The sequence below is a fragment of the Typopeltis vanoorti genome, chromosome 12 (assembly GCF_054136105.1).
Source record: "Typopeltis vanoorti isolate ZY-2024b chromosome 12, IOZ_Tvanoo_1.0, whole genome shotgun sequence".
NCBI lineage: Eukaryota > Metazoa > Arthropoda > Arachnida > Uropygi > Thelyphonidae > Typopeltis > Typopeltis vanoorti.
Window position 1 is genome coordinate 37,680,046 of NC_143560.1, and position 15,197 is coordinate 37,695,242.

Here is a 15,197-nt window from a genome sequence, read left to right on the forward strand (position 1 = left end):
TATACTTGACAAGAAATTCTTGTTCAGTCCTTTACCTGGGTGCAAGCAAACAAAGTTTGTCCATGACATATCTTCAAGAATAAGCTTCTTATATATAAAGGCTGATGACTTCACATCGATTGTCTTAGCATCTCAAAATGCAATAACCTCAATGTATCACTAAAGGATGAAACCAGTCTGAACATCTAACATAACCATTCTGTTGTATTCATTTATTAGATTTTTTGCTAGGTGAGAGAGAGAGTGAATGAGTGGAATGGGTTGCCAGAGATTGGTGTGGACCTTGTGTAATGAATTTTTGGACTCCATGAAGGTTATAAATAATAATAAAAGCATTCCAACATCAGAGGGGCTTAGATTTCTGTTTATTTTTCAATATACTACAATAGCATTATGCATTTAAATATACAAAAGCATTCTTTTTTTTCCTCATATTTCACGTGTATGTGGGTGTTTATGTATAATACACACCTATATACACACATGCACACACCTACTAATAGTTACTAAATACAGTTACAGAATGTATAACAGCATAATTACAAATATGATTTCAGAACTTCACTTGACAAAAATCAACCACCATGATATGAGACATAGAAAGACTGACTAATAACAGGAAAAATTTTATGTGTCAAGTAAAAAAGTATAAATATTTCTTTATACAGCTGTTTATGAAAGTGTTGGCATTCAGCAAAGTTTCTCTATATGGTAATACAAGGAAAGGAAAATATGAGCTAATATAAGCTACACAACTAAATGTATTTAAGGAAAGAAAAAAACAAACAAACAAAAAAACAGGCATCTATTCAAATAATAAACAATAAAAAAATACCATCAACAACAAAATGTCAAGTGGTCTTGAGGTTATACCTGCCTTCAACAATTGCCAGTGATGATAGCAGGTGTCCTACACATATGCATAACATTTACAATCATATATAAATGTTATTTTAAAGAAGTCAGTGATGCAGCATGCTTAAAGAAATTAGGCTTCCAACTAGAAACTGTGTTTAGCTAATTATTTAACAGAATAAAGGATCACATCAAATTGCCTTTGGTTTCTACATACAAAGTTTCAGTATTATGTACATAAAAGTAACAAACAATGTATGCTGAGGAGGAGAAAGGGATGACAATTCCTCCCTGACAATGTTTAAGGCTTTGATAACGGTCTTCATTCATCTAAAGCACAATTTTTTTTTATTTCTTCCTAGGTTACAAAAATAAATACCCAAATGTCCATACCAATTGTATTTCACATATATGTCGTAAATATACCTAAATTAAATCAGAATACATGAATATGAAAAAATAACATTACCTGTGCATACTTACATCATGCATGGTTACAAGAAATACACAAGCTTCAATGTCACTTTTAGCATTAAAACAATATTCTCAGTCATATGAACAGCAATCCTGATTATGTTACAGGAACCTTTATTATTATTAAAACATGTATCTCAAATATATACTTTCCACCACCATCACAGTCATCTTATTATGGCAGACAATTTCCCTATGCCACCATTATTAATATATAACTGACAGAATAAATCAAATGAAGCTTATTTTTTATATTTTGGATCATCAGGATAAATCTGTTTCAGTGGAACCAAGCTTAGGAGCATTATATGACGTTCGTATGCTTTGCTCTTACGGAACATAGAGTCTGTTCCGTGCAAGCGATCAAGAACTCCAAGAACACCAAAGTTTTGGGTAAATCTAAAAATATAATAAAATCACGTTAACCATTCAATAATTTTTATTTATTATATATTAAGAATATACATACATACTTAAATGATTACATTATTTACCTGATTCATTCCAGTGCAGAAGTCTATCCTCTCTATCTGGCAATTAAAATTCATTTGGAATTCTTTCTCAGAGGAAAGTTGTTTTAGTGATACAAATGCTATTTGGCCAGAGATTTTTTTTGATTGAAAGCAAATCTTTGTTATGTCATAAACTGAACACATACTGTCAACATTTTAATGTTGCTTTTAAAGTCTTTCTAACTTATTAGAAATGGTTAATGCCAACTCTCAAAATTTTAGTGTATTACATCAAGCTAGTGCATATTCTGTGAAACAGAAGTTAAGGACGTCATGAATGACATTTTCTCGAGCAACTGTACCAACTGCAACAAATTTGAGTTCTTGTTACAATTCCCTAGGAGGGGGGTACAGGAATCGGTATATCAAAGAATGTTAAAATAGAACTATCAGAAGAATGAGGAACTGCATAGTGCTGTTAATGCTGAGCATTTGCAATATACAATGAATATTGAAGGGAGATAGGGGGAGGCAAGAATTCCCCTAAGTTCAGTTTCAAAAGCCATGTTTGAATATTATATGCTAACCTATATGAAAATGGCCAGCATCCTTTACACTTTCAGAGTCAACAGAAGTAATACAGATGAACCACTGAACAAATAAGGCGAACAATTTTTATAAAAGCATAATCTTTAAAGGTGCCTGTGGCATGACTATAAACAATAAATTACACAATAACCACAGTAATTAACTTTAATGGGAGAGGAGCATACAATTAATAGAGCACATAATGTGTGCTCCTCTCCCTCAAGCTTACAAGAACTTCTCACTATCAAAAGGTTACAACTCTAATCAAATCCAGTAGATAATTGACTATGTTTCAACACCTCAGGATTCTTCAACAGAGTGCATGGTTCCAATCCCTTATATTTCTGGCATCTCTGAACCGATTGGTAGAATTTTGAAGAAGTATCATCTCGTTCCCACATATTTTCCTGTCAACAAAATTTCTCGTCTGTTGCTGTCTAAAAAGAAACTGTCACCTCTATCATTAGCTGGCATTTACCAAATACCTTGTGAATGTAATCTAACATACTTTGGGCAGACAGGCTGTTCTGTGGAAAAAATAATTAATGAACAGCAAATTATATCGAATACATGAAACCTCAAAAGTCTGGTCTGGCACAACATAGTACGGACACTAAACACAGGAGATCCAGTGGAATAAAGCTCGTCTTCTCCATAGAAGTAGGTTTAAATATGAATGCCTTTTCAAAGAAAGTTGCGTCTTTTACCTCAGCCAAATCTCAATCATAATGATTGTCTCTCTCCCTCCCAAAAGTTTGGGGGATTCTTATTTTATATAACCATCAAAAACAGCTTTTAATAATATTATTTATTAATATTAATTTCTAACATGCAGCAACAGTTTTTAATTGGTAAACCAACAACTACTGTATGTACTTTGTATTCCCGTTTCTTTGATTTCCTTGTTTCTGTGCAGTGATGATGATCATTCCAATCATTCACTGCTCATTAGGAAGAACAATCTAGGACTCACACTTTTACAATACATTACTGCAGTAACTTACATGCTTGACACCTGTGGTTTTTTGGCAAAAAGAAATCAGAAGAATACTAATCAACTTGGACACTAAAACATCTTCTGGTCCTGATGGCATCTCCAAATATACTTAAACACTGCGCTCTGGAGCACAATTATACTCAAACATTGTGTTACGGAGGTAACATCTGTCTATATAATTTCTATGATCACCTATGCTTAGATAGGAAGCAATCCCAATGCTTAGAAGTGATCACACATATCGGGATTAATGGCTCTATCTCTTCACGTTTTGCTATCAATGCATGAGCAACTCGCCTCTGTTCTGTCATCCATCCTTTTCTCCTATACATAAATTACCCACTCTCAATCACCACTAATCCATTTCAGAGCTTTACTGATGACAGAACTATCCACTCATCCTATTCATTTGACAAAACCATGCAGTGCTCAGGCTTTCCTCAAGCTTCAACTAGTGTCTTAAACACTGACCTCTGAGCTATGAGCTAGGGACTTTGTGAAGTCCCTAGCTCATAAGTGTCCTACACCATTAGCACTGATTAAAGTCATCCTTCCACAGTAATTTTCCCTTTTACTTGCTACATAATGAAAAAAACTCTTTTGGATTTACTTTGGCCTGCTTAGCTAATTTTCTCTCATAATCTGATTTAGCCTTTCTTATCATACTAGTCACCCTTCTTGTTTGCACTGCATATGCTGATCACCTTTTTCTTTATATTCTCTCAATGTTTTCTTTATTTGCAGCTTTATTTTCTTCTTCTTTTTTTTTTTTTACATCTTTACTCAATCCACTTAACCCCAATTGGTTTATTCTCCTTACTGTGGGTATGCATAATAATTTAAAATAAAAAGAAAACCCTAGAGAGAAAGAGAGATTCCAAATCTTCAAGAAAATCAAAATTACAGAGAGCTGTCACTCAAAAATTTACATTAAAAATAAATGGATTTTAATTTATCCCCTTCAAATCTTGGCAACTAAATGGGATTAAAATAATCTATATGCAGTCTGATCAGGGCATTATACAATGAAACCACAAACTCTTCTATTTCTGCTGGTCAGTGTTCTTCTCAGTACTACAGCAATTCTCTTGGTCACCTTCACCACCTTTGCAATATATCTCCCTAAACCTTCAAGTTTTTATCAATCATCACCTCAAGATCCCTTTACCTCCTCCAGTACAGTTCTTCCAACAGAATTTGGAGCTTCCCATTGATGGATTCCAAACTCCAAGAATTTACATTTCATTCCATTAAACTGACATCCACACTCATCCGCCCATTGGGCTAGCTTATTCAAATCCCCCAGAAGGGCTACCACATTGGCACTATTACTAATAACCCTTCCCACCTTCACATCATCTGCAAACAATTGAATGGCTCCCTGTAATTCATTGAAAATGTCAATGATATAAATGTTAAACAACACTGGTCTCAATACTAAGCCTGGGAGACCTTGTCTGCTTCACTGATACTGCTTTCTTGTACACAATTCTCTGATATCTAAACTCATATGCTGTAACTTAAATATCAGCTTATCATGTGGTATCTTGTTAAATGCTTTTTTGTGAAATCTGAAAAAAGCCACTATATGCCTTTACCCCATCAACCACTCGTTACTTTATTATAAAAGGGAAATTAGATTACTAAAACAAGAGTGCCCCTTAATAAATCCATGCTGACCCTCACAGATAACATTACTCTTATTTGTCCAATGTTGTATATGATCTTCATCTTCCTTTTACGTATTAGGCCTAGTGGCCTGTTATGGAGCTGTCCTTAGCCCTTCCAAACCGTACCCGTCCCAAGGATAAGGTGGTTAAGCCCTATGCCTCCCAGTGTGTCCTATGCCTGTATATGCATGTGTTCACGGGGCCGGTTTGCCTGTATATGCATGTGTTCACGGGGCCGGTTTGCCTGTTCTGGGGGATAAAAAACCAGAGTTTCTGGGTGTAAAAACCCCCTACCTCTGTATGAGACCGGCTAATATGACTAATTTCTCCAAAATCTTAGCAGCTATAGAAGAAATACAAAATAGTCTATAGTTTGACACTTGCATTTTACCACCACCACCCTTATGCAAAGGAACTATCTTATAATTTTTCCATTCCTTGGGTACCTTTGTCCATAGACAAACTCTCTTGAAAAGCCAAGTCAAAGCTGTCAGTTTCTTAGCACATTCTCTTAAAGCACATGGTGAAATACTATCCAGTCCTACTGCCTTATTGACATCCAAAAAACTTAGTATTTGTAACACATTCTCCAAACTTTAAATCCTCCTTATCCTTCTAGTATTGCCCCAAAATGAAATACCCCAATAAAGTGATCGTTAAATAACTCCACTACATCTTCTGCATCAGTCACTCTACTCCCATTTTTGTCTAACAATGTTGTTCTTCCACAACCATTTCTCCTCCTACTGACCACATAAGAAAAGAATTGCTTCGGATTTTCCTTGGATCCCAGGAATAATCTCATCTCATAATCAAGTTTTGCCTTTCTTACCATGCTAGTCACTTTACTATCCCTGAGTCTTATATTCTTCATGCAATTTCTCTCTACCCTTCTTATATTTGCTCCATATCCTCATTTTCAACTGCAGTTCCTGTTTGATATCACTAGTCATCCACTTTATATCAAATCTTGTTCTCTTTTTCACTCTCACTCTAAGTATACAACTTGCCATTGCTGTTAATAAATATTTCTTCACTAGTTCCCACACACACTGGTGATATTTCACCCTTCCAATTCTTCCACCCATGGAAGAATTTCTAAAAACATAAGATGGAGAATGATAACAAATCCAATCCATGACTAAGTACCCCTACCTTAAAATTCTACCAACTCCTTTCTTCTCGACACTTCTGCATATCTACTCATCCTCCAAGTCAAAACACATGGAAACACTCTCTAACTGGGGGGCAGGGATGACTTTTCAGTTACTATCATGTCCTCTGATGCCGGGATCAAATCCAAAACTCTTGAACCTCTTTGTTTTTTCTTCTACATGCTGCTTGAGGCATATGTTCTTCAAGAATTCCAGCAATTTCTGTTCCTTACTACTACAAGCTGTTTCGTTTTCCCAATATATTTGCAGTAGTTAAAATCTCCTATAATGATTGTTCATTTTGCACTTGCCACTGAACTGTCTAAACCTGTTCCTTAAATTATGTATTCCCTGGCCTATAGCAACACCCCACTAAATATACATAGTAACATTCCCACTCTCAAAACCCTTATTGCTATTTTCCACCAAATCCACTGCTTTGAGAGAACATAGTTCACCACTTATACCATCATCACTAATCGCTATATGCTCATCACTAATATTAATATATAAGCAAATGTAGAAATGTCCCTCTGTCACAGCTTTCCATGAATTTTATTTCTTCAATTCTCCTCAAAATCTGTACATCTTTATAAAACATTTCTCAGATAAAAATTACTAATAGAAAACACTATAAACTTCTTGATTTTGTAAATCTACTTTCTATCTTTACTCCGCATTTTATATTTAAATAAAACATAAGATGGAGAATGATAACAGATCCAATCCATGACTATATATGAAGTCTGACATTACAGGTCTACCATCTTGTTATTATTACCCTATAACCTGTGATTAAGGGAAACACTGATTTAGTTCGAGTGTACTACTTTTTCAAGATAAGTATTTGAAATAATTCATTATAAGGTTTAATGGAATAAATATAGCACATAAAAATAATGAAAGCACATTTAATCAATTCTATATTTTGTTCAATCACTGAGACATCATCAGTAAAATAATATTAAAATTACATAAAACAATAAGTGGGAAAAATCAGACAGAAAGCCTCAAGTCCTATGAAGAATGCCATCTATGGGTGCTAGCCTTAGCTGTTGGGTGGGAGGCTTTAGAATTAAAGTTTCTCAAATTTTTCCCATTTACAGGTCATTCCTAATTTAACATTAAAAATTCCACTTATTTCAAATATTTAATCCAAAATTTACTTTTAGACAATAACAATATCATGGCAAGCTTTGATGTCACCTTTTTACTAATATCCCTCTTTTGACACTTTAAATGAACTAAAAAATGTGTTTCCTCCCCTGATATCATTGACTTTTTTTTAATTTTACCATTCACTCTGGCTACTTCACTTGGAAAGATACCACTTTTAAACAGAGTGAGGGCACAGCTATGGGCTCTCCTCTCTCTCTCCCTTTTGCTAATTATTACACGAAGCATTTTGAAAAACATGATCTTGATACTGCTATTTTCAAACCTTCTATCTGGCTAAGATACACTGATGATGTGTTCTCTATTTGGCCACATGACTGAGACACATTAGACTCCTCTATCTCAACAGATAGCACCCCAGAATCCAGTTCACTATAGAAAAAGAAAGTAATAGCCTGCCTTTTCTAGATACTTTAATCAGGCATCCTCCCAAATGGCACCCCCATCTTTCTGAGTTTACAGAAAAACCCATCCACACAGGTAGGTAGATACACCCCCCCCCCAATCACTTCTATTTTAGATTCAGACGATGCAGCAAGGTTTCACAACTTTCTTTATATAAGCATTCTATGAGATAATTGCTTTTATAGAGAACCTTAATCTTCTTCCAAAGGATTCAATGTCTAAGGGGGGGGGGGGGGGAGTAGCATGTTCTGCAATTCCAGAATGTTTAGACTCATGGAATTTAATGTAGTCGAGATGAACTGTTTGCCCAAAATATGATAACCCACACTGATGAGGAATTTGATACACTCCAGGGTTGGCAAAAAAGGCAGAAGTTTATCTTTTGCAGAGCATGTAACATGCTGTCTCCATAGACATCAAATCCTTTGGAAGAAGATTAAGGTCTCCATAAGAGTAATTACCTCATGGAACACTTATATAAAGAATATAATGAAACCGTGCTACATCTTCCAAATCTAAATAGAAGTGATGGACAGAAATTATCACCCCTCTCTTTTTTTTTTAAATAGTTCTTCACAAGTTCCAAGATTAATAATTAATTTCTTTAAAAAAAATTTAATTTTCTCTTGTTAAAGTTATTTTATTAGAACTTTTATATATTTAGACCATGTCACTATATCATGTACATGTAGTTCACATGGTTTCTGTTCTTCCAGTTGTTCTTGAAGATGTTCTTGATGCTGAGATAAAAATTCTATGCTAATAAAAAAATATTATAATCCATGTTAAGTTTAACTAATTATCATGGTTCACATCCCAATTCATCAAGATATTTGAGAATTAGAGGAACAGTAAGAAGCCATAAGACTGCCTTTTTAACAGCCAACAACTTTAGAAAGAAACCAGAAAATATGGCTGCCATTTGCATGATGCAAATAGCAGTCATATAACAAACAAATCTGGCAGAACAAAACAAATATATTTTTAGCCAGAGAAGAACAAAAAAGAGATTCTAAGTTGGATGCACTTTGCAAAATCACCTCTGATTTTTCTCTTAGACAAACAGGATATAGATATGGAATGAGAATTTATCTGGAACATGTTAGCAAATTTTTCAATTCCAACAAGAATTATTTAAATGATGCATCCAGCACAAATGTTTTGTTCAAAATATGACAATGGAAATGAAACAAGGACAAAGACAGATCAGCCTGATACATGAAAAAAAAAAAAAATCACTAGCCAGGAAGAGATCAAACTTTTGGAGAATGGCTATGCTTATCAGATATTCTGGTAGACAGGTGAACAATATATGTGAGACCAAAGGTGACAGCAACTGTCTTGGCATTTCTATAGCTGGACTGTGAATATTTAAAATCATCCAGGAAGATGACTTTATTATTAGGAAAGTTGTAAATAGAGAGAATCAAAATTTAAAAGAAGTCAAAAAAAAGTTTGGACCAGCAGGTTGCAACAGGAGAGTGATAGATAACAAAAGAACTTAGGAGAATGAAGAGACATTTTCAGCCAGAAAAGATCTTAAAGAGATTCTCAGTTGAATGAGCTCTGACAGATATCAGTCAAGAGATACAATCTAGTTTAAAAAAAAAAAAAAAAAAAAAAAAAAAATCTGGAAGAGTAGATACAATCTTTGAAATAGAGATTCTTGAATTCTTGAAATATTGAAGGTATTCATTAAAGTTTGCTTTAATTAATATCTGTTATATGCATTGTTAATTCCTTAAACTAATTACCAGTTAATCTTTGAAATAAGAGTGTATATTTATGAAAAGAAAGGCATGTAGTGATTGAAAAGTTTAAAATTGGGTTTCTGCTAGTAAAAGTAGGTGTGGTTTGGTAGAATGGGGATGAAAAGGGTTAGCCCTAACACAGGAACGATGATCACATCTGTAAAATGTAACTAGCAGGTTGTAAAAGGTTTGCCTTTTTCTGTATGTAATATATTTCTCTTTGATTTTGTTATGATGATTATTCAAGGTAAGTTATAACAAAGGATATGTGGAATATCTAGTAATGGATAAAACATGGAGAATTTCAGTAAATACTCTTAACTTGTAGTCCTGGCTTTCTAGAGAAAAATGCTAGTCAGAAAGAGAGGAAAACTGGATGGCAATTTAGGCAATCAGCTACAATAAACTGCCTAATGAAATAAAGTCTGTAACATCAGGATACTCTTAGAAAAAGACTGAGAGACTATCTCATGGAACTAAATAATTTTGACTTTATTTTAAATGCATATTACAGAGAATTACTCTGAATGTTACATAACATGCCTCAATTATATATATTCCCTCACAGATTATCATTTAATTGTTTAGTGACTTTATCACCTACATTTGTATTTTTATAGTAACCATCTATGACCCTTGGTTGCACACATTGTACAGTTACTTCTAATCTATTTCCATTTTTTGTTCTTCATTCCTAAGCCCTTAACTATCAATTTCTAGATTACCACTGAAAAATAATCATTGAATTTTTTTATACCGTATGTAGTATTACTTTTCACTATCATTACTTGTATTGTTCTAAATGTTTGTTGCATCTATTGTATTATATTTCATTTGTACTACTACTTCTGCATTAATAAATTTCAATTTGCTCAGCCTCTATGCCAGATTCTGCAAAATGCATTATAAATCGAAATGCAACATCATCTTTAAACTTCCTATAGCAAAATATGGAAAAGGAACTAGAAGACAGAAACAGTCATTATTAAAGTGGTTTCTGCAATCAAGAGAGCAAGAGCGGCGCTAGTGTCCTTGGTAAATGTGGCGGTTGAGTTAAGCTAGTCTAGAAAACGTGTTTTTAAAGTTAAATATAGTGTGGCTTTTTGTCACAAATTGTGCTAAAATTGTGCATCGGTTAGAAACAAGTGTCCTTCAGTGGTATTATTGTTTAGAACTGTGTTGTATATATTGTGTTTTCACTGCCGTTTGTTTCACTATATCAACGTGTAAAGATGGCGTCCAACAAGAAACGTACGTCAGCGGCGCGCAGGACTTCTACTACTACACGAAAGGCTGGCTCAGCGTTAGATTTTTCGCAATGGATGCGTTGCGGAAACTGCTACATGTATGCACCGAAAAATGTGAAGGATCTGTGGTCGGTCTGGCAAAATGAAAAGAAAGAAAATGTCGACGTATGTGAGAAGTGTCGGGATAGGCTGGAGCGTTTAGGAATGGAAGCTGACATCGGGACCGTAGCGGAAGAACTTCGGCGGGAGTTTATGAAAATGAAAAATGACCTTCATCTTCTTCATGAGGAAGTGGAAGTGATCGGTAAGGAGATACTGGAAGTTAAAGCTGAGTTTAATGTGTTAAACAGAGAAATTAGGACTATAGAGATTACTTTAGCTGAAGTAACTAGAACAGGATTACATATGGGTGAGTCTTTGGTGAATGATTCAGTAATAAATAGTATGGGAGTGATTGGGAGTCAACATAATAAAACCACAAGTGGCCAAGAAGAAATGAGATGTAGTGAGAGTGGGGGGGTAAGTAATAGAGAGTTGAGTAATGAAGCTGGGAGAGTCATGCTGAATAGTGTAGAGAATGAGTCCATGAGTGTGAACTTGAATGAAGTTAATAGTGGTAAAATATATGGTGATTCTATGATTAAGGGTATGGAGAGTGGTATGCATGAGGAGTACTTGGCTGATGGTACAATAGAAAGAGTGGCTTTAGCAATAAAGAGAGGGCATGAAACAGACAAGATGATAGTTATGGTGGGTACGAATGACCTGAGAGGTAGTATAAATCGGGTAGGAAAAGATTTAAGAACATTATTAGATATTGTGAAGAGGAAAAGTGTCAATGGGAGAATAGTGTGTGTGCTGCCTCGTTTTGACAATTACGAGTTAAGTAGACGAGCAATGATAATGAATGATATGATTGCAAGAATGTGCAGAAAAAGAGGTCTGGAGTTTGTTGATGTTTGGAGTGTGTTTGAAGGAAAAAGGCAGTTGTATGCTAGAGATGGACTGCATCTTAACATGGAAGGACATAAGAGATTGAAGAAGTTATTGTTTTCTGAACAGGTTGAAGTTATTGGGCAGGGAAACTAATATTGAAAAGGTTGAGTGTAAGAGAGAGAAATAGCACAGATTGTGTATTTATTGATCCTTATAGGCAGAATAAATTGCAGAAGAGAGGGGAAAAAAATCGGCATAGGACTACGGTAGTTAGTGACTTATATATCAGTTCTAAAGCCGGTACAAGATCTAGAGGGAATCTGCAATTTTTGTATACCAATGCTAGAAGCATTAGAAATAAGAGAGAAGAATTTTTGGCATTAGTCAGTGAAATCTCACCAAAAGTTGTAGGCATTAGTGAAACTTGGCTGTCAGCAGAAGATGTGGTCACTGGAATTGAATGTGATGGGTACAGTATTTTCAGGGAGGATAGAGAAGATAGAACAGGAGGAGGAGTACTGTTGATGATAGCTGATGTGTTGCAGCCAAAGAAAGTAGTATATCATGATGATAGACATGTGAATGAGAGTTCATTTGAGGCAGTCTGGTGCGAAATAGTGACCAACGCAACCAAATATACAGTTGGATGCTGCTATAGGCCAGGGAGTACAGGGGGAGATATTGAATTCATGCATCAGCAACTTAGTGCAATGAGTGAAGGCTTAGTGATTACTATGGGGGATTTTAATTATGGTGATATCAATTGGAAGGAGGAAATATCACGTAGCAAAAAGGAAATGGAGTTCATACATCTGCTACGAGATAATTACTTGAAACAGCACGTAACTGAAGGGACACGTGGTGTGAGAGTGTTGGACCTGGTTATTGGTTCAGAGGTTATATGCATAAGTAAGGTGACCTCGTTACCTCCAGTTGGTGAAAGCGATCATGTGGTATTGACTTGGGAGGTTGCAAAATCTGTGGATTTTTCTATTAAGAAGGGGTATGTACGAAACTACAGGTTAGGCAATTATAACAAGCTTCGGAGTGAGCTTGCAGCCATCCCATGGCAGAACATATTGCAAGGGAAAGATGTTAGCAGTGCTTGGGATAAAATCAGTGGGTATCTGAGGAAAGCAATATCAGATTGTGTCCCCATGGTCAGGAGGTCAAACAAGGCAGGCATTAGATGGATGAGCAGTAGTATCAAGCTTGAACTACAAAAAAAGAAAATGTTATGGAGAATTTACAAGGAGAAGGGTGATCAGGACACCCATGAGCAGTACAAGGCTCAAGCTAGGAAGGTTACCAGCATAGTAAGAAAAGCTAAATCAGATTATGAGAAGACCTTAGCCAAAGAGATCAAGGGTAATCCCAAAGAGTTCTTCCGCTATGTGGCAAGTAAGAGGAAGAATGACTTCGGAAGGATAACCTTAGTGGGTGCTGATGGTATTGAGGTGACAAAATCAGATGTAATAGTCGAGTTACTGAGTGATCACTTCTCAAAAGTCTATCACCCAAGTGAGGATATCTCTATACCTATAGCAATACCTAATGTGAGAATTGAAGCTAAAGAATCAGAGGTATTAAATATATTGCGAAACTTAAATGCAAACACTGCAGTAGGCTTAGATGGAATATCAGCTCGGGTGTTGCGTGAATGTGCAAATGAATTGTCAACCCCTCTTACCTGGATATTTAATTTAAGTTTGAACTCTGGTATGGTCCCTAGGGAGTGGAAGTTAGGCAAAGTGGTTCCTTTGCATAAGGGTGGCTCTAAAACTGCAGTATTGAATTACAGACCAATCACCATCTCAGGAGTAGTGGTAAAAGTATTGCAAAAGTTGGTTAAAGACAAAATTCAAGAATGGGTGGATCAGGATATGATACTCTATAGAGGCCAACATGGTTTTGTTAAAGGTAGATCCTGCCTTAGCAATCTATTAACTATCCATAATTGAATAACATCAGAGTTGGACAAAGGAACTGGCTACACAGTAGTACTTCTGGATTTTGCTAAGGCTTTTGACAGGATACCCCATAGAACACTGTTACGCAAATTGGAGCAGATGGGAATGGATATTAAATTGGTGATATGGATAGGAGAATGGCTCAGGGAGAGATACCATAAGGTGGTGTATGGAGGAGCCGAGTCCAGAATGAGGCAGGTGACCAGTGGTGTGCCTCAGGGCTCTGTGCTTGGGCCAATGTTGTTTAATTTGTATATAAATGATATAGGAAACGGCTTAAAGGGAGATATTCAGTTGTTTGCTGATGATGCAAAGTTGTGTAGTGCAATAAAAAATCAAGCTGATGTTGAAAGTTTGCAGGAGGATTTAAATAAGCTGGTAAAATGGGCAAAAGAAAATGGATGTCAGTTCAATGTGGAAAAGTGTAAAGTCTTGCATTTTGGGATTAAAAGATTACCAGCTGTGTACTACATAGATGGAAAGGTACTCCAAGAGATTGATGAGGCTAGGGACTTAGGGGTATTGGTAGATAAGGAGATGAAGTTCAGAGGACACATTGCTAAGGTGTCCAAGATTGCACATAGGATTACTTGGTTGTTGAGGAACACACTGACATCCAGAGATAAAGAGGTTATTATTCCCCTTTATAAAGCATTGATACTTCCACATTTGGATTACTGTGCTCAGGTCTGGTCACCTGGATTCCTTGGAGATGAGGAGGCTGTGGAGAGGGTTCAGAGAAGAGTGACCAAGTTGGTGAGTGATATAAAAAATGTTCCCTACGTTGATAGATTGAGAGCTTGTGGATTGCAGAGATTGGTTGATAGGCGAAGAAGAGGGGATATGATAGAAACATTCAAATTACTAAAAGGTTTTTATAGGATTGATGCAGGGGAAATGTTTCAGCTGTGTGATAGTGATGGAAGAACAAGAGGTCATCTCTGGAAATTAAAGAAGAGTGTGGTTAACAAAGGTGTCAGAACAAGGTTTTTTGCCTGGAGGGTGGTGAATGAGTGGAATTCATTGCCTGACTTTGTTGTGAGCTCTTCATCTGTAAATGAATTCAAGAAGAGATATGACAGATATTGTTTTGCTAGTTTGGGTCTCCCGCGATGAGTCTACTGACTCCATGGAGATACCCGTAATAATAATAATAATAATAATAATAATAAAAAACAAACAGTCCCAGAGACAGAGAAACCAAAGAAGAGGTGGATCACACTAATATTTCCTGTGTAATCTCTTGATTTCTCTTTAATAAAGAGAAATCAAGAAGAAAAAAAAAGAGCATTACAGATTAAGAGAGAGAGAGAGATCTCTGTGAAAAGAGAAGAACAGCAGAGCAAAATGCAATGAAGTGAACAAGGCAGTTAGAAGAGATAAATCAAAATGGCTAAAGGAACAGTGCAAGGGCATCAGTAAATACTATTGTAAATACAGAACAAGAGAAGTATAAAATGGTTAGAAGCATCAACAAGAAATACGAGGGTGATCTGAAAAGTTCTCGACCTAACAATAAAAA

The 15,197-nt window shown here is 35.7% G+C and overlaps 1 protein-coding gene across 2 annotated transcripts in view; it reads right to left on the reverse strand.

Moving 5' to 3' along the window:
- Window positions 1-343: 343 nt before the first annotated feature.
- LOC150100708 (fatty acid hydroxylase domain-containing protein 2) overlaps window positions 344-15,197 on the reverse strand; it is a 122,499-nt gene continuing 107,645 nt past the window's right edge. For both annotated transcript variants that reach the window (XM_090401205.1, XM_090401204.1), the window contains exon 7: window positions 344-1,728. In XM_090401205.1, the coding sequence (XP_090257331.1) occupies window positions 1,572-1,728 (157 nt within the window). In that variant the 3' untranslated portion in view covers window positions 344-1,571. The remainder of the gene's footprint in view (window positions 1,729-15,197) is intronic.